This window comes from Amblyomma maculatum, chromosome 9 (assembly GCF_055883805.1).
Source record: "Amblyomma maculatum isolate TAMU_Amacu chromosome 9, ASM5588380v1, whole genome shotgun sequence".
Classification (NCBI taxonomy): domain Eukaryota; kingdom Metazoa; phylum Arthropoda; class Arachnida; order Ixodida; family Ixodidae; genus Amblyomma; species Amblyomma maculatum.
The window spans coordinates 4,524,717-4,544,028 of NC_139352.1; the positions used below are offsets into that span (position 1 = coordinate 4,524,717).

The 19,312-nt window shown below is 46.2% G+C and overlaps 1 protein-coding gene across 1 annotated transcript in view; it reads right to left on the reverse strand.

Annotated features, from left to right (window-relative positions):
• The window catches only part of LOC146178135 (A disintegrin and metalloproteinase with thrombospondin motifs like), a 164,771-nt gene that overhangs the window by 14,527 nt on the left and 130,932 nt on the right, over positions 1–19,312 (reverse strand). Inside the window, exons 5-8 of the mRNA XM_084577961.1 lie at positions 17,904–18,801; positions 16,422–16,666; positions 14,517–14,621; positions 5,954–6,257 (exon numbers count right to left, since the gene is read on the reverse strand). Of these exons, the coding sequence (XP_084434087.1) occupies positions 5,954–6,257; positions 14,517–14,621; positions 16,422–16,666; positions 17,904–18,801 (1,552 nt within the window). The remainder of the gene's footprint in view (positions 1–5,953; positions 6,258–14,516; positions 14,622–16,421; positions 16,667–17,903; positions 18,802–19,312) is intronic.

A 19,312-nucleotide genomic window follows, 5' to 3' on the forward strand; every position in this document is an offset into this window, starting at 1 on the left:
TGCCGGCTGGCTGGATATTTAACTTAATGTGGCGGTAGCTTTTCCAAAATTCTGCATGTAAAATGGACGTTGCATATTGCTACGCACGTGCGGCACACGGCGTTGGAAGGTAAACACATGTTGCCATTAGGCGAACCATGTTCACGTTGAACATTTCGTGCGCTTCTTTCGCGGCTAAACGAGCAAAATTTCAAACCAATGAACCAGCGTATTTCGCCCAAGAATTTTTCCTGGTCGGTTCTGTGAAGCCACACATACCACTGATGCAGATCACTTTTTTCATTCATGCACAAAGAAATTGCATTTCTAGACTCAGGCCTGGTACCGCGCCAGAGGCACAGCAGAATTTATCACGTGTACACTGCGAGAAACAATCCGAAAAAGAGGAACTCACGCGCAAGAGACGTATTCCGCGCGCGCGCTTGGAAGGGATATGGCGACGCGAAGTCACGTGACGCGCATTAGCCAGCAGGCGAGCCGGCGGCGCGGGGAAACGGATGCGGCACTCTGAAAACTTTCCAGAGACTCTGGTCTCACATAGAGTTACTACATAGTAACTCTAATCTCACGCGGGAAGCCTCCAACAAAAAAACGGTGTTTGTATAGCGGCTCCCTTGTCTCACGGGAGATTCACTGTCTTTGTTCTGTTTTAAATTTTGCATGCGCAGATTTTGAGCAGCTTTCGTTGCCTACCTATACCATAAGCTATAATTTACATAAATGACTTGCCTTCCTGAGTTTGTTCGAAAATTTGCCTATTTGCTGATGACTGTCTTCACTTGCTGATAATTCCGATGTCCTAATAATTCAGAATGACCTCAATAATATTAGCGAAAACTGCAGTAAATGGTACATGTAATTAAACGCTAACAAATCCACATCAATGAGCGTATCTCGCACTAATGTAACAAGTCCAATGCATATGCTGAATAACGTCCCATTAGAATCTGTATTATCATACCGTTACCTTGGTGTAATCGTTAACAATCACCTATCTTGGAAATCGCATGTCAACTCCATCATCGCTAAAGCCAGTAGTCCTCTTGGATATATTCGTCGTAATTTCTCCCTTGCACCATCATAATTAAAATTAATAATGTACACAACATATACATTCGTCCACAACTCGAATATGCCTCATCTGTTTGGGATCCCGGTCATGCAACCCTCATACACTCCGTTGAGGCAGTACAAATTCGCTCAAACCCGGTTCATCTTAAACAACGATCAAATGACAGCCAGGTTTACTAATATGAAAGCATACTTACGTCTCCCGCTGTTATCAACTCGAAGAAAACTACCCCGCCTGTCACTTTTTCATAAAATATACTACCAAACCTCAGCATTGCGCTCCTTATGGGTTCAACCACCATCCTACATTTCATTTCGCCGTACCCACAGTAAAAACATAATCCAAGATTGATGCTCGTTGGGCTAGTTGGTTAATCATGACTTCAATAACAGCGCAGGTAGAAAGAAGGGACGAGAAGGCACAAGGGAACAGATCCTTACGCTATATATGCATGGCACGCTTGGTGAAATAAACAGATGGATGTCAGCGCTCTGTTCTCTTGTGCCTTCTAGTCCCTTCTTTCTACCGGCGCTGTTATTCAAGACACAGTAAAAAAGTAAACATTCCGCACTCACAGTTGCCCATTCTAACTCATTTCTTCCCCAGACCTGTAATGATTCGAATAACCTGTCGCCATCCCTAACAAGTATAACTGAAGAAGAAAACTTTAAATCCGGGTTGCAAACCTTCTTTTTTGCCTATTGGGAACACTTCTTGTATGGTTATTTGCGTATCTTCATTGTATACTGTGTTGCTTATTATATTTTATTTTGTTATTTTTACACCTATATATGCTGTCTTGAAAAATTAGACACGTGTCTCACTGTTCTTTTTTTTTGTCCTAACTTCTATAACAAACTTGTTTTTCAGATATTTGTACATTTATTGTGTTCACCTTCTGTCTTTATATATATACTGTATCCGCATCTCCCTCCTGTAGTACATTTCTACCCTGAGGGTATTATAAATAAATAAATACATACATACTTGGGTACAGCTTTTCTAATTATTTGTACTTCTTTATCTTCTTTTTACTGCCGCTGCTGTTCTTTCCTTCGGCTCCCCCTGCGTCCTTACACTATGGATTAGGAAACTTAGGGACTTATTCTCGTGATGTCAGCGCAGACCAGGGGTAATTGTGTGCTTGACTGAGGAACGTAACAATGGTGGTTCGATTCCTGGCGTGGACACGATTCATTTGTTGTTTTAGTAGATGACTGACAGTTTGTCAAGATTGGCAGTGGCGGCGCGCTCTACGGACACGCTTTGTCCACGGCACTCATGAGGCTAGCAATACTTCCGCATTTAAATAATTTCGGAGGTTTATCCAGGTTAAATAAAGTTAGTTGTCAGAGCTTAAGCACTGTTAAGAGTCTGTACACATAAGCCTTCGCCGAAGCGTTGAGGCACTCGGCCGGCACATGCCTCAATTCATTGCGAGACAGAGCAACCAAGCGCCGGCGAAGCAGCTGGGACCCCCGTCCTAGTTACATGGTCAGTGCGCGTCAAACACTAGGTGGTCGAAATTTCCGAAGCCATCCACTTTGGATTCTCTCAACCCAAACTGAAAAGCGCAAGGGAAGGACCTTGGGATTTGCAGTCCGAAGAGGTCGAAATTTCCAAAGCCCTCCACTATGGCGTCTCTCGGCTCAATGTGAAATTTGCGGCGCCGTATGACCTTGGGAATTTCGGTACGTCCGCCGACCGCGATGACTCGGTAAGAAGCTCGGATACTGAACCGGCGCACCTGGGTTCAAACCCGAACGCGGCGGCCGCATTTCGATAGAGGGGAAACTAATGGCGTGCGTGTGATCTGCTGTCTATGTAGGAACGTTAAACATTTCCCGGTTGTCGAAATACTTTCGCTGCTTCCACTACAGCGCCTCTTTATCTCATTTCACTCCCATCTTGTTAGGCGCAATTCAGGCGTCCCCTGATAAGTGTGACAGATACTCCGCCTTTCTTACAAATGAATTTGCAATTTTACAATACCCGGTTTGCCGGCGGCTGCCTTTGATGGATGAGAAACGACAGAGGCATCCGTGTGCTGTGCGATAGCGCACGTTAAAGATCCCCTGGTTGTCTAAAATACCCCGAATCCCTGAATTACGGGCACCTTTTCTCTTTCCGCTTTCGCTCCCACGCTCCTCCCTATCCTTAGGGTGCGGGTCAGGTGTCCACAGAAAAAGTGTCACAGATACTGTGCCTTTTCTTGCCTGTAAACAAAATTATTTATTAAATACACGTGGGAGGGAGGCGACGAAATGTATTTCAAAGCATAAGAGAATAGATCAGAAAACTGGGCACGTTCAAGAACGACAAAGTGCTGCAGCATTTAAAGGGACCCCCTCTCTTTGATCATCTTTTGAGGATATTGTGCTTTCATAAGAGGCTAAAATCTTTCTCTCGCGTATATTCTGTATATAAATCCATGCTTTCCTTATCTTGCGTCACTGAGCGCGAAACAGGCAGCTTTTAGCGAAGCTGTTGTTACTGTCGCATGATGGCAAGTTAATTTTACATAACGATGTTCCCATTTCATAAGCTTCTAAGACCAGCATACCAGCTGAAAAGGAAGTGGTACTGGAGTGATCTGTCGTCGAGGTAGCCGCTTCGGCGGCCGCGGTTGCTGCGACACGCCTGTTCTTTTAGTTCCCTTCTCTCTGCACACGCCAATCTTAATCTTCAAGTAAAGGGCAGTCATTTTCAAGCATTTCGTCTTGGTGTAGAGAGGTGGTCACACTTCTGCGGATAAAGATCAAATGTAACTGTTAAGCGCAATCCTTCCTTAATAATGACGAAATAATTTTCGTGCTCTACACTTTTTAAAGAGATCGATCCTATTTGGCGAATCGCGCATACATGCGACCAGCGCAGCCCAGAAACTCGAACGAAAAGTCAGTGGAAGCCCCTCCTGAAGCAACTGCATTTCGTATTCCGTTCACTCTGGCTTCTCTGCATGAAGAGAAGTAAAGCAGTGAAGCGAGCGCACTGAAGAATAAGCAGAACCCAACTCGAAACACAGCCGACTAGACAAATGTGGACGACAAGGGCGGAGCTACAATTAAGCAATTTTCATGAAAAGTACAGGTCAATTTTAAGAAGCGCGCTCACAGAAGCTTGTAAGAAGAAAATCCGCTCAAAAGGAAAGTATTGCACACGTGCCAGTTATGCCATGCATGTACCATGCAACATGAAAAAAGAATACATCAGTGCTTCCGTTCATGTCAACCTTCTTCGTTTAGTCCGCTATGTTTCTTTGCATTGATTCATTATGGTATGGGTAAGATCAATTAGCCTTGCAGTAAATGTTGTTCAAAGTTTTGCTTATCCTCAAGTTAAGCGAGGCAATGAAAAAGCTACCGATGCAAGGCCCATATGGCCAGGTGCGCCGCATGCCGTCGCGAGGTACTTTCTAGAGTGCTGTGTTGCAGGTTCGTTCTACCCAGGGAGCAGCAACTTGCGTAATTATCGTTACGAAAAAACGAGAATAACATTATTAGGTGCAAATGCAAGTGCCGTTCTACCCTGGAGGCTTACATCACAAAGTCCTTCTTGCATGGCCTTCCCATGTTCCTTGTGTAATGACGAGACTTTGAGCCTGCTACTCAAACTCCACCTAGCACGACGTTTGCAGCGCTTCATATGACCTATAGAGGGCTCACAATATTTGCAGTATTAAGCGAGTCCTCCAGTGCGAGTTCTTATATCAGTTGTGAAATGTCAAGAAAACCTAAAGCGTGTCCCTGGTTTGAGGTCCCTAGCAGGCGGTTACGGCACCTGCACGAGTTGCCCACTCCGTTCCTGGCGACACCTGGAAACTTTTTGTACTACTGCAACCATGAATTCAACAAGCTAAGCAGTTCGTCGAAATATTTCAAGCGGCGCTAACGGCATATTTCTGACGAATCTAAGAGCCATATTCTCATTCGTGAGTCATGTAGACGTTTCTTCAAGTTAGACAGAAAGTAGCGAAAGGAGCGACAGCAAAGGAATATTGTAAATGTAGCTTTGAGGAACAGAAAGAGAGTGGTGGAAGTATGCATTACAAAGGGAAGTTACATATTCGCAGGATGGTTACGAGTGTTTAAAGCGTAAGTTGGAGCGTTAGCTGTGGTATGACAGGTAAGAAATTTCCCAACATGCCCTATTCTTTTTGTGTGTGTGTGTGTGGTTCCGAATTCGGGAATCCGGCGGTGATTGCGCATCTGCCCAGGGCTGCAGTGACACTCCGAAGAAAATTCGTTTCGAAAGGTCGCTTGCAGCAGTCCCAATTGACCTTTCCGTCTGTTTAGACACAGCGGTTAGAGCGTCCTACGAAGGATAGGGTAACACGAACCACCTCCGCAGGCTGAAGGGTTCCAAACTGGGTTTGCCACAGAAAGCGCGCAGGCACGGTTTGCGGACTCTCTTCCAAGCGGACACCTAAATGAAAACCGAGCTCTGGGCCAGAGCACGCTTATGTACAAGCATCCTTGTCCGATGATGGGTTTCTAACACCTACCGCAGCTGGTACAGAAGTCCAAGCTACTAGGCCACCTTCCGCTTCTCGCCCTCCTTCCTTTCGGTCTTCTCCTCTAAAGGTGGAGATGGGAATTGCTATTTCTCCATTTTGCGACTTGCCAGCTCAGACAGACACGTTGCGGATACCGACGACGGCGTAAAGCGGAGGAATGACCTGATGATGACCTTAGCACCTCAGGTTGCCATAGCATAATTTAAGGAGGATGAAGCGTAGGAGGGGACGGCATACATAACCAGATAGAGAGGCGGTATATTGTCCTCGCCCTAGCATAGACGTAGTTGCGCGGGAAGTTTCGTTACTATTTTGGGTCAATAACTCTGCTCATCGGTGGGTCCACGTCGTGCCCCTTCACTCACCCTTGTCGTTGGCTAGAAGGGCGCGCGGCTTTCTCGTAGTCCGCTGGTGGTGCGGCGGCCGCAGGTGCTGTGGGTGCCGCGCGCGGCTCACGGCGGGCGAGTGCTGTGGCAGTGGTGGCGGCGGCGGGGCCGGCATCAGGTGCGGCCGCGGCCCGTCGAGCACCTCGGCCGAGAAGTCGGCCCGGCGCCGGGCCACGTCGGCGCCTCGCCCCACCGAGCGGCCGCTGGCGAACGACGGTGTCACGTGCGTGTAGTCGGGGATGATGTTCTCGATTTCTGCAATGCAGCGGCCGTTCTTGCACGTCTGCGAGAGAGAGGCACGAGGAGACTCGTCGTGTCAGTGCGCTACGATACGTTTGTCGCCGGTGACTGAAATGACACTCAGCGAATCTACTCAATTATTATTATTAATCTACTCATTTTAAGGTGCCCCAACTACAGCTGTTTCGAGTAACAGAAAATAATAAACAGCTTCCGATTATCCATATTTTGTTCCCCTGCATTTTGTATTCGTGGTTTTAAAATTCATTTACCTGTTCATATTTGTATTGCCTCAAATTGCATATGTAGATTATGTACTTTACCATAATATTTACGTACTTATGTTTCTTTCCTCAATACGCTGAATCCTTAAAACGGGATTCCGGTAATAATAAATACCAACCACTCCTGACTGATAATTCATTACTCAACCCTGAAATGTAAGCCCTGGGGTGACTTTGTTTTCGCCTCCATAAAAGTGCCGTGGTCGAAATAATAAAGCAAGTTTTTATGAATAAAATCAATGAGTTAGCACTAACCGAACCTAAGAATAATAATGAACAAATAGGCAGCGGTCGAAACATGAGATGTAATCATCAGAAAAGGACTACCATAGTCGCTGACCTACCGCGACGGTTGGCAGTTAAAACATTCTGAGAGCCCTGTGGAATCAACGCTACAGAAATGCGAAAGCGTAAACTTTGTTGGTGCATTTCGTTTGCTCTCATTATCAACTAAATGCACAGTCATTCCCATTGCTAATGTAATATATGTATTGCGGTGTCATATATGTATGTGATGCAAATAAAGGTATCATTAATTATTATTATTATTATCAGTCATCATTGTCATTATCACTAATTGCAGTGTCATTGTCATCGCTACTATCATCCTCACGTAGACAAGGAGAATTGAAGTGCTCGGCTGAGGATCGAAGGGAAGGAGGTTCGATTCCGGGTGGAGACAGAATCTATTTATCTATTGTTATCTACTGTGCTCGAGGATTACAGGTTGTTATTACAAGTGACGTCGTCACTGCGCCACACCCGGTCATGGCTCATAACGTCACAATCTCGCGGCATCCCGCGGAATATCGCGAAGAAGCGTGATACTTCTCGTGGTAGGACGGACAGGGTCATGGCAGCGGGTATGAACAACTAAAGGCTCTCGCCTTAAAATCTCTAGTTATTTCAGCAGCTCGGAGCTGAAAAAAAGGCGATTAGCAGGCGTTGAGCGCTACTGCTCCAGCGTTTGTTCTTTTTTTCTCAGCATAGGCAAAGAAAACACAGCAACAAAAGGTGGAAAGTGAGAACGTTGCCTTTTTGAAGGCTGCGTCCAGTTCCGAAGCGCGTACTAAAACCGTGAAGCTCCTAAATCCGTGGGGTAATGCTTCGTAAGCTTTTTGCTTTGAGTTGTCAAGACGTTGCCCCTTTTTATCGCTTACAGCAAATGCGAAATGCAGAGAGAGACAAAAAGGAAGACATCCGAGAAAAAGTTCACACTTAAAATCACCTCAGATAAGAGAGAACGCGAGGTAAATTTGGCGTACACTTTCTCCTTATCCGTCTGTTTAATTTACTTGCGCTTTTATTTCACTCGATCCTTGACACGTGCCCAGTTGCGCTAATGGGCAAGGTTAGACGCGCCGACTCTATTTCCGGATGACGTACACGCAGCATCTCTGCGCACGCCCCGTGCTTTCTCTTCCTTTTCCACGCCGACGACTCCGATAAAGCATTCAAGGTTGCCTTCTCGCATAACTCGTTATTAAAGCGTCGATAGGCTCCGGGAAGCGGAAGAAAGGACTTCCTGCTCCCAATGATTTCCACTGTCTCAACTCCCTAAGCAACATGGCAGCCTTTTCATATTGGAAGAGTGTGCGTTTTCGGTTTTTGCTAGTAACTTGTCAAGCACAGCAAGTAGTTGGTTAATCAGCTCCCTTGGCAGGCGACAAACAGAAACGCCGCTTGCAACTGCCCTAAACCTATATAGCTGTGGCTGTTCCGCGATAGGCAAAGATGAATTGCTGGATACTACGCGGGATATCGAGGCTAGATTCTGTGTGTCAAGCGATGCCAGTGCCACTTTGATCTTTCAAGCCACGTTAAAAAAAATGTTGATATCGCTTAAGTATTGTATTTATTTGCATACTGATGTTCACATTCAAGGACACTGTTACAACGTCCATTACACGATAGGGGGATTACAGGAGCGCCGGCCACATAATGCATATTCATGGATGTCCGTAGGCGTTATCAAATGTCGATTTGAAAGCGGAGCCTGTTTTAACGCCTATGCTAAATCATTTCATCCCATGACCACTTTTAGAAGCAAGGAAGTATTTAATTATGGATGACGTGTTTTGTAAGCCCCGCCGCGGTGGTGCAGTGGTTAGGGCACTCGACTGCCGTGTCCAAGGAAGCGGGATCGAATTCTGGCCACGGCACCCTTTTATGATGGAGGCGAAAGCTATAAGCGCCCGCATGCTGTGCATTGTCAGTGCACGGTAAAACCCCAGGTGGTCGATATTTTCGTAACTCTCCACTACGGCGTCTCTCATAGCCTGAGTCACTTTGGGAGGTTCAACCCTATAAACAAAACTAAAGCCTTTTTTGCGTACTCATATTAGACCCCCTCGAGCGCTGACAGTGTTGGCTATTTTATCTGGTGCTTTGCGGCAGGTCAGACGCTCAGGCCCTTTGACGAATGCTGCAACTATAGATTCGTGTGTCATCGTACAGTCCTTGTTTGCGCATTTGAGCGGCATAGTTAGGTTCTTGTTGCGGTTGCACGAACTGGTAAGTTTTTCCCGAAAACAGACGAAGACAATAACTGTCAAAAAGACAAAGCTCGTCTTCGTTTCTGACCTCCCGCGCTGAGTGCTGGCATGTCAAGGCGTATACCGATTGGATAAACATTATAACTATGCCATTATTCTGTACGCAGTTTACCAGCGGCTTTGCCTTTAACACAGGCTCGTTAATCTCGGAAGCTGCACTTACGCACCTTTGTATGACACGATGCGGCTGGTTGTAAGAGCTTTTCGAAAAATGATAGTTCGACAAAAGTGCACAGCACCATCTACAAGACAGCAGCGAAAACTGATACGCACAAAAATGCGTTTAATTACTCAGAAGTTTACCGATCAAGACGGCAAATATCTTGGATGGATAAATACGAATAGTCACCCAAATGATCAGAAACAATAAATAAATACAGGTGACAGTCTGTAGTACAACAAATCCTGAAATCAATGCACAAATCCAGTCAATATAGGCGAGAGAAATCATTACGGAGTTTCCGAAATACAGGGAACCAATCTGCGGTACTTGGTGTTTACATAGTTTAAGCAGGTCAGTACCGTTTCTGTGACAGTCGCTTTAAAAAATTGGGAACAGTTTTCTTCTCGGCCTTGCTACATTCCACTTCTCTTTGTGGCGGATAGCGTCAGATAGAGTGCTCTTTTCCTGGAACAATGATTCATGTGTTTCTTAGCATAAATTATGCAGGATGAGTACTAGTATTGTTTTTGCTGTGGGAAAAAAAAAACATTGTGCGCGGCTGTGCTGTCATGAAATAACGAGTATTCAATTAAGTTTTCTGAAGTATCAAAATATTTAGCAATTGGGGCATGTAGTCATGCACTAGAAAAAGAAAATAATCATTAACATTCGAGTCGAATGGGAAATTGTGAAGAACCACAATTTTCTCTTTAGTTAAGCAGTATAATCTTTAACGGGATATAATACCAATTACCCGGGACAACTTATAGTTAAAACAGAATCGATGCGAGTCTCCCAATGAATGTTTGCGGAAACAAAACTCTCGAAAATTTATTATTCTTTGTAATTTTTATTCGTGCTTATTATATATTGAGCTTGCGTAAAATTTGTTGCCTCGATTTGGATGAGAAAATCTTTCATCTTTCTGCGAGTGTAAACATTTTGCTCGTGAAGGCTGACGCAATAACATGCAGCCAGAAAATTTTAAGACGGAGACTGAATATAGCCGAATCAAATTAGCTAGCTTTTAACGTTAAATCCCGAGTAATGTTCTGAGCCAACATAGTTCCGTTTGGTATTAACATGCTCAACTCAGCTACCCGGAGGTCTGACCAGCAGTCGTGAAAAGAGTGCACGAAGGAAGAAGCTTCAGTATTACTTCCAAAGATGCAGCTCGATTAAAAAAAAAGGAAAAAAGAAAACGAAGTGTGCTTGAGGTATTGAAGTGGTTTCAAATTATGTGAGTGCTCCAAAGAGAGAACTTGTTTTTTTGCTCGCCCAGTGATTGACAGGTATTGCTGGACATTAGCTCATCAGGAAACCTATGGATGGCATGCTTGCAACACTGCAGACCTCACTGGTATCTTTTGCAATTGTTTCCTCTTGTGTCTTCCTTTTTCCTGAGGCGGCACTACTGGAGGGAAGAAACAAACAATCGCTAAAACAATTGATTCCTTTACTTGTTTAATTCCGGCATCTAATAAGATTGCGTTGGTAGTCCGGGCACTTAAAAACGTTTTTCTTTACGTCTGCAGATGTTATTATGTTTCATTATTATGTATATATGCCCATCTTGCATGGGTCGCATCAGGGCCTGCGCTGTGTTGCACAAAATAAATAGATGCCATAGCTGACGTTTAAACGACTAAAAGAACACAGCACCGTTGTTCTGTAGTCGACTGTTGCCACTCCCATCAAGTTTGAGTTGAAATTACTACTTCCTAAATTTGGCTACCGTATCGTCCCCTTGAGCAGTCCCTGCAGTCTCAAGGTTGAATATTCTTAACGTTCTTATATAGTCGTGGCTGTTTGAATAATTCACACAGACACAGAAGTAGATGACTACATATCACGTCCACAACCATGAGACAGTGTTGCCAAGACAGTGGTTTTCCTGCTAAATGTAGCGGGCTTTTTACACTGTTTAGCGGGCAAAAATGTTATATAAGCGAGATTTTTGGCGGTTTTCGGATCCTGTTTGTTTTTTCTCTGGCGGTTTTTGGCGGTTCTATACTTTTGTTGAAAATAGTGTATATTCCTTGACATATGCACATTTCTGTGAGAAAACCTTGCTGTGAGCGTATGTCGTCACTGAGGTGTCAAAATGGCGGATATCGGAGCGCGTACAATACGCCTTGGCTTGATCTATGCGGCATGGCTTTGATGCAGTCGTCGAATATGCGGTTGCCGGGCATGCAATATTGTGGACTGGGGCCTGTTAAGTATTGGTGCAGAGGTTTATTAAAGAGTGGCTGGTGACCTTTTTCGGTACTGGGAACTGGAAGTTCCAAATGCAAATGAACGCTCTCTGTGTACTGTAGGAATCGTCGGTGCCTTTCAACTAATTCATAAGTCTGCCACGAGAAAAGGTCGCTGTTGTATGCATAGCAATCACAACAATGGACGACCCACACTCGCCAGCTGGAATAACCGTCCTGAAAAGAAGCGAACAAGTGCAGACGTCCTAGGCTGGTTGTGGAAGGCGGCGAGACCGTCTATTGAATGCGGCCCCGGGTCTTGAACCAGCTGAGCCTGACATCGAGCTGCTGCAGTGTCCGAGCTGTTCTCAAAACTTCGAGCTACGAGCTCGGGTAGCAAGCTTCGTTTACCTCTTCGTTGGCGCAGGTGACGATGGCAGCTCACATGGATGCTTCCGACAAAAATCCCTTCTTCGAACTGACCAAGTTTGCTTTCACTCTCTTTTGTTACTCTTGTAGAAAGGAGGGGGACGCACATTTATTGAAACGAACGTTATCAAATATGAACAGGGAATCTAATGTGAAGAGAAATGGCGGATCCCGTCATAAGTATTCCAGCTGGTCTCCTAAAACAGAGTAAATGCAGCTCAGGGTATGAACTCCTCGTAAATGCAATCGAAAAAGATCGGACCGATATTAAGCTGTACATTGCCAGCAGCGCTGGATTCCTACTTAGAGCCGAAGAGAGTCGTTCAGAGTGCTCGGCAAACCAAGGTGATGAAGACGTCGTTTTTACACGAGTGAAAGAAGCGCCTGCAGTCAGAAGTTTATAGTCAGAGAAAAAAAAAAAAACACGTTTTTGAACTTCAGTTTAAATCTACAAAACGTATACGGGATATCCCTTGTAACCAAAGTATTCATAGTCTGAATTTTTACGTCAGAAAGGAAATGGGCGCTTTTTATATAGTCATATTTACGTTGCTCACGGACTGAATACAATAATAAACTGCTTAAAAGCTAACGTTTTGATGCAAAGTTTTGAATTTAGCGATTTGTGCTGAGTTTGGAGGGCTACGTGTTGCGGGTTTTCTGTCACTGACCGTCACAGGTTGGCAAACATAGTTGACAACATGCCATCGTCGCAAGAAAAGGAAGTATGCGGATGATATACATATTGCTGTTGAAAGCCGATCGAGCTTTGGAAAATTAAGGAGACGCTTATGCCTCTCCTTCAGAGTAAAGGCGATAGCACGACCTAAATGTCCACCCTATATTAAATTCGATGGAGGCGAAAAGCAAGGCGCCCGTGTGCTGTGCGATGTCAGTGCACGTTAAAGAACTCCAGGTGGTCGAAATTTTCGGAGTCCTCCACTACGACGTCTCTCATAGCCTGAGTTGCTTTGGGACGTTAAACCCCACGAACCAAACCAAACCAAACAGAAAGTGCATGTACGCGGGAGGGGAACCGCAAGGGGAACGGCGACCGGGAGCCATTACAAAGCTGTCCCATCATGCAGCCTAAGTGTCCACTCTATTCGGTTCGTAAATTAGTTTAAAGGAAAGGAAAAGCGCGGTCACGCAGCTCCGTGCCTATTTTACCCGACCGCCATTCTATGGAGGCGGCGGCTTTTCGATGGAACGAGTTGTATACGCTATATCGTTATAGGATGCGGTACGCACCAACCGCTTTAAGCCCGACATGCACGGGCCGTCTAACCGAAGCTCCAGCGCATACATGGCAAAATTACTTTTGAAAAGAAATTCTATTGCATTGCCAATTACTTTGCTGAAAATCAGAAAAATGTAATTAAATTAAAATACTAATTACTGCTCTGAAATAATGAAGCTATATTACATGTACTTATGCTAAGTGATGCAATAACTTTTCAATTACTTTATAGTTTTCATTGATGCAAAACTAACCAAAGCTAGCTAACAAAACAACCAACCATCTTTCTTCAGACTCGACGGCCACATTATTTTTCCGTCTTCCCGCCGAATTACGTCCCATACAACAATTATCCCTCTCCTTCCTACGGCACGCGCGATTGCAAGGATAAGAAAACGACAATAAAACAACAAAAACAGAAGTAAGGTCAAACGCACGTCACTTTCATTGTGCTCAAGGCAGAAACGAACGGCGAAGTCAGTGCCTTGTTGGTTCGGAGCTGTCTCCACCGTTCGAAGCCCCCGAAGCAGCTAGATTGTCTATTGCTTCTGTGATCTTAGGAATTGACTTTGAGAGCTTCTACGCCATGAAGTCTTCCGTCTGTCCGTCCCCAATCCCTCCGCCCCGTGTCGACGAGTGTAACCAAGACCCACTGCGCGCTCCCATCTAGTTTTGAACTCCCGCCGTCTTGCACCATCTGAGTCTCTGGTGGTCTTGCTACTTGCGGAGTCGGTGTGACTACCCATAGGATAGCCGCAGTAAACGCCCGGTTTACACAGGACACCACAGACGCTGAGATTCGTTACGCTGACTTGCCGCGCGTCGTTTATGCTTTGACGGCACTCTTTACCGTGTTATCAACCAAAACAGCCGTGGCGCAGTTAAAACTATTTCGAAAGAAATTAATTACCTTGCTGCGAAATTGCTACCACGAAGTAATTGATTAAATTACCAAATTACCAGATCAACGACATTATCACCCACTCACAGTCAGTATATTTACTTACCTACAAATAGTACCGGCAATGCGCAGTCTGACTGGGAATCTCGCTGTACGATCAATTACACGAAATATTAAATATATAAAAAACCGAAACCGAAACCTAAGGATCCCCCAGTGACTCACAATGTTTATGATCAACGCTTAATTTTCTTCTACGGCGCAAAAAATATGGAATCTTATGTCATTTTTAGCGACGAAAAATCTATGAGTCTTGCTGTTATTTGAAAATCTTTTTTTTTTTTTTTTTTTTTTTCATTTTGCTCACCTTCGTTTTCGTGCTTTAGCAGTATATTTTGTATGTAATGCTCTTGTTAGCAGAACATATTGTGCCGTCAAGTGTGCACGACTATAAGCGTCCAACTGGCATCGATTTCAAACTGGTCACTCTGTAACCTATATGTCAGTGGTAGCGGATCCGAGGTGCACTTACCTGGCCGTCTCCGCAGGGGGAGCCTTCGGCGGCTGGCCGGTAGGAGACGCAGTAGCCCGACGAGCTGTCGTAGCAGAACAGCTGGGCACACACTCGGGAGTCCTTCTGCATGCACCAGTGGCAGCGTAACAAAGGTTATGACTGAGAAGCAACGTGGTTTGCACGCCTACGCACATGAAACAGCTGCTGTGCATCGAACACATTGAAATAGTAACACCCGAAAGCGATGAAGTTTGCTCCCCTGATTTCTAGATCCCGGGGGAAGGGAATGTTACTTACGAAGATGAACCGCGCGAAGTTACACTCAGCGCATGAGTATGTGTGTGCAAAAATAAAAAATAAATAAACGGATGCAGTGACACTGACAACACCCCCGTTTGTGGAAAAAACAAACAAAAAAACTAGAACAGACACAGAAACATGCGGCGTCAACGTTGCTTCTGATGTTGTTGGATTCTATTGTTGTTGTTTTTAACGATATTTTTTGAATCAGGGCATCAGTAGGGTATGAGATGAAAAATGAATAAATGATTAAATGAATGAAAAAAGGTTGGCTGATTTTATCAAGTCCAGGAGTGCGCGATGATGAGGTCCCTGCGTCCAAGCGATATATGAGGCAGGATTGGTTGCTGAAAGGCCAGCTATCGTCAGGTGCCCGATTCGCGTCGGTTTCAGTGCTGGGCAGTCCCACAACAAGTGGTGAATGTCGGCTTTGCGATGTGGATTTAATAGTTCGTTTGAACGTCTAGCGCTGCCAGTAATTCGGGCAGAGCAGGGTCGAATTGCCAGCCGCAGGGCACAGCTTCAGCACGAGAGATGGGCGCCGGAGCCAAGCGATGGTGATGGCGATGCCGCAGCATTTTCCGTTCTTTGTCTTCTTTACAGCTTCAACATTTTCGTTTTCAATGATCGGGCACCCTGGGCGGGGATATATAAGTGTCGGAAGTGAGACCACGTCCTAGTGACGAAGATGAACTTGGGCGTTCCCGTATTAATTTTTCCCATCAGTCTGTAAGGAAAATACTGGAATGTTACAGTCGATGAATGGGGTCATGAGAAAACCACATTTATAACTCCCGACGGCCCCTATAAAGTCATAGTTATGGTTCGGAAACGCTCCCGCGGCCTTCGAATGCATGGTGGGCTGGCTCCGGCGTGGCTTTTCGTGTATGAATTGTTTGTGACTTGTATAGCAGCGCGAATAGTGTACGGAAAGAATGACTGCAAACACAGGGAAAAGAGCGCCGGCTGCCAGAAATGCGAAAATAGAGGAATAGAGAGAAAATAAAGTCCGATATACTGGAAATGTAGTTATACAAATTAACCCCATACAACCTTTGTTGCTCCACAAATTTTAATTTTAATACAACGCTAGTGCTCGATATGATTGATTGCCATGCCATAAAAGCATGCTTCATTTCTTTGAAAGTGGATCCAATTCTACGTTTTTCGAAGCAACATTGGTTCAGGGGGTGCGAAGCTACAGCAGGCACGCATTTTCTGATGACCTCCTACAGAAAGAAGCATTATTTCACTCGACTGAATACGCCTCTACCCCGAGTATGGAAGAAACTGCAAGAACACGGCTCCACGTTCAAACCTACCTGATCCCTATGCACCACTGTAGCCGTACCCAATGCGTCACAGAAGTTCCAGGATCACTAGGGCAACAAAACTGCGAAGGTTTATCATAAACCCCGCGCATGTCTCCAGCTATGACCCCACATCCCAATTGGAACTTCTTATGGCCTCCTCAGTGTGGGAGACCTGTCACTCGTGCCGAAGAATGCCCACGAATCCCTAGATCAACATGTGAAAGCGCCGCCCTAAACAATGTCAACAGGTTATGTACTTGGCGGTAATCATTCACTGATAATCAAGGGCCAAACAAAGGGGATGACGTACGAAGCAGGCCGTGGTTCCCCGGTCCCTGCGGCACTGGTCGTCTAGGCTGAGCATCGATCCGGGCAGCATTCTCGCCAGCAGCTGATTCTCGTGCGGATAGTTGTATAGGCAGCTGGCCGTCTCCCCCAACAAGAAGTGGCGGAACTGCTGCACGCTGCACGAGGACCAACGGAAGCCTCGTTCTGTGTGCCTCAGGTCGCTCATGATGAAGCCGTCCTCCCAAGGGCACCTCTGGGCCCCCGGACCTGCGAGCGCCGTTCGGTGTCGTCACATTCAGTCGCACAGCAATGGACAGAACACTGTATCTATGTGGCATCAGCTATCAAGTAGGCATCTGACTCTGTTCATCGACATGGCAGGGAAGCAGGATAGCATGATGATGCTGAGGATGGTTTGTTTTGGTTTAACGTTTCAAAACGACTCAGACTATGAGAGACGTCGTAGTGGAAGACTAAAAAAATTTCGACCACATGTGGTTCTTTAACGTACACTGATATCACACAGCACACGGGCGCCTTGATTTTAGCCTCCATTGAAAAGCAGCCGCCGAGGCCGGGATTAGATCCCGCATCCTTGTTCTGCGCTAATCCGGCGGGGTAATGATGCTTAGGAAATGCATTCGCCGCACGCTTGCGAAGCGAGCACGTCACTACATTTTCAGGTTGCTTCCAATAATACAGGCAGTAAAACTCCCATGACCACTAATGTGGGCCCGACACGTCTTCGTGACGAAATGTTGGGCTTGTACAGTCTTTGCCACAAGTTTAGAGCCCAAAGGGATTGCTTTTAAGCCGTATATTACAATTTTGAACAATCATGGAAGTCCTATCCAATGAAGCGGGTAGGATGAAAAATATTGCCTTCAGCAAGTTTGGAAACCTGGGAATGCATTACGAGCCACATAGTACGTCTCAGAAGTAAACTCCCTGGGCTCTAAACTTTTGACAAAGGCTCTATCTACGCATTTACTAATCTGTATTTCTCCGTCATCTCATTTTCCCGCCATGTTCTGGGCTGTATACCGGCTCGCTGTAATAGACCTGATATCCTGCCGTTCTGTTCCACTCTATCCTCCGGATGAACAAGCCACCAACGCAACCATGGAAGGCGACGCGCAATTTCGCCCGAGTTATTGGGCAAATGAATTAGATGACATGAAATTGAATTACGGTAGTTTCGTTAATGGAGCTCATGATACTTGTTCGAAACTGTTTATGTCCCCTCATAGATTTTAGTTGCTTAATCAATCGTCAAAGGGGAAGGGTGAAATAGCACACTATTCCGCAATCATTAAAATCCTAGATTCTGTCCCTACGTTTAAACGCCGCGTCCTGATACCAATGCCATCATACCGCCAGACGTGCTTTGGAATATACGTCTTAGATACGCGCGTCTTTGCAGAATTCCTATAATGTCCTTCTTTGGTTATTTCTCTAAATGAAGTTTCATAAACATCCCACGACGTGATTAAATGCGGTATACCTCCCAAATAGCCAGGCGCTGGTGATCCATCGTGGACGCATCCGAGCAAATGGCCCACCTCGTGCGCCGCCACGATGATGCCAGAGAAGCCGCCGCTGTCCTCAATGATGGCCACGCTGTTGACCTTCTCGAGCCGCTTGTTGACCACGCAGGCGCCGCCAACGTAGGCGAACCCGGCCGTACCGCGGTTGCAGCGCCCGCCCTCCAGGTGACGTCGACACATGTCCAGCTTAGTGACGACCACGGCCAGGTCGTAGGTGGGCAGCCTGTCTTCGCGGTACAGGTACTTGCCCATGTCTGTCAGCGCTCCGGCGACGTCGATGGCGTCCTCGTTGGGTGCCCTCAGCCTGTTTCGCTCCAGGTAAGGCGTTGCGTCTCGGTCCTTGGCGACGATCATCCCGGCCAGGCTTATCTTTACCCGTGGGCTAGACAGCAGCCGGTACCGCAGGTCGACGCCGTTCCAGAAGCTGACCAGGTAGCGCTTGATGTCCGTGTGGCTGCGGCCGTGCAGGAGGTACGTGTCGTAGTCGACGATGAGTAGGATCTCGGGCCACACCGTGTCTGGGTCAGAACCTGGCGCGCGCCGCCGTCGTGACTTGCGACCGTTCGCACCCCGAGGCGAAGTGGTCATCGTCGTTGTCCTGTTCCTGGTGATCCTGTACCGGAAGAAGCCATCGTCTAGATGGGCGAAGTCGCTGAGCGTGTCCTGGCTGGCGTCGCCTCTTCCCGAAGACGCGCTGTCGAGTCGCTTGAAGACCACGTGTCTGGGTGAGGCGTCTTCGTCCAGAAAGCCCTCGTCGTCGGCGCTGCCGCTCGGGTCGTAGTAGGTCTCGTCCGCGCTGACGTTCAGCCGCGTAGGAAGGGGCGCAACGGCCAGGTCTTCTCCGAGTGTCCCCTCCTGGAAGCGGGCATGTTTAGACGTCGCGGAAACGAAACACTGCCTCCCCAAACGAGCGACCTTTTTTTTTTTTCCTGCACTTGTTAACCATGTGATAAGCTCCTTACGGAATTATTTCCGATTAAAGCATAGGCAACTGCTGTGAAGCTGGTTTCGCCTATAAACAGAGAGTTTAGCACATGGCGCTTTAGACAGGCGTAACCTGTCCTATCTTTCGTAACGCACTCATGGCATGGGCTCGGAGTAATCGGGTAGGGAAGAATGATATCGGCGAGCTGGTGGTTAAGAAAGCCGTTTATTTAGACAGGCTGAAATATTGGTCGCACAGCAAGGCACAATAAAGTAAAACGCAACAAACAATATACGCTGGTTAGCTAAATGAACCTAAAGCTGCAACAAGCGTGGTGCCTACGGGAGCAACAAAACTGGCTGAGTACACATTATTGCAAGACATCAGATATGAAAACTGAAGTTACACGGCTTCGATTTCTCTCAATCGTGTGGTGGCTAT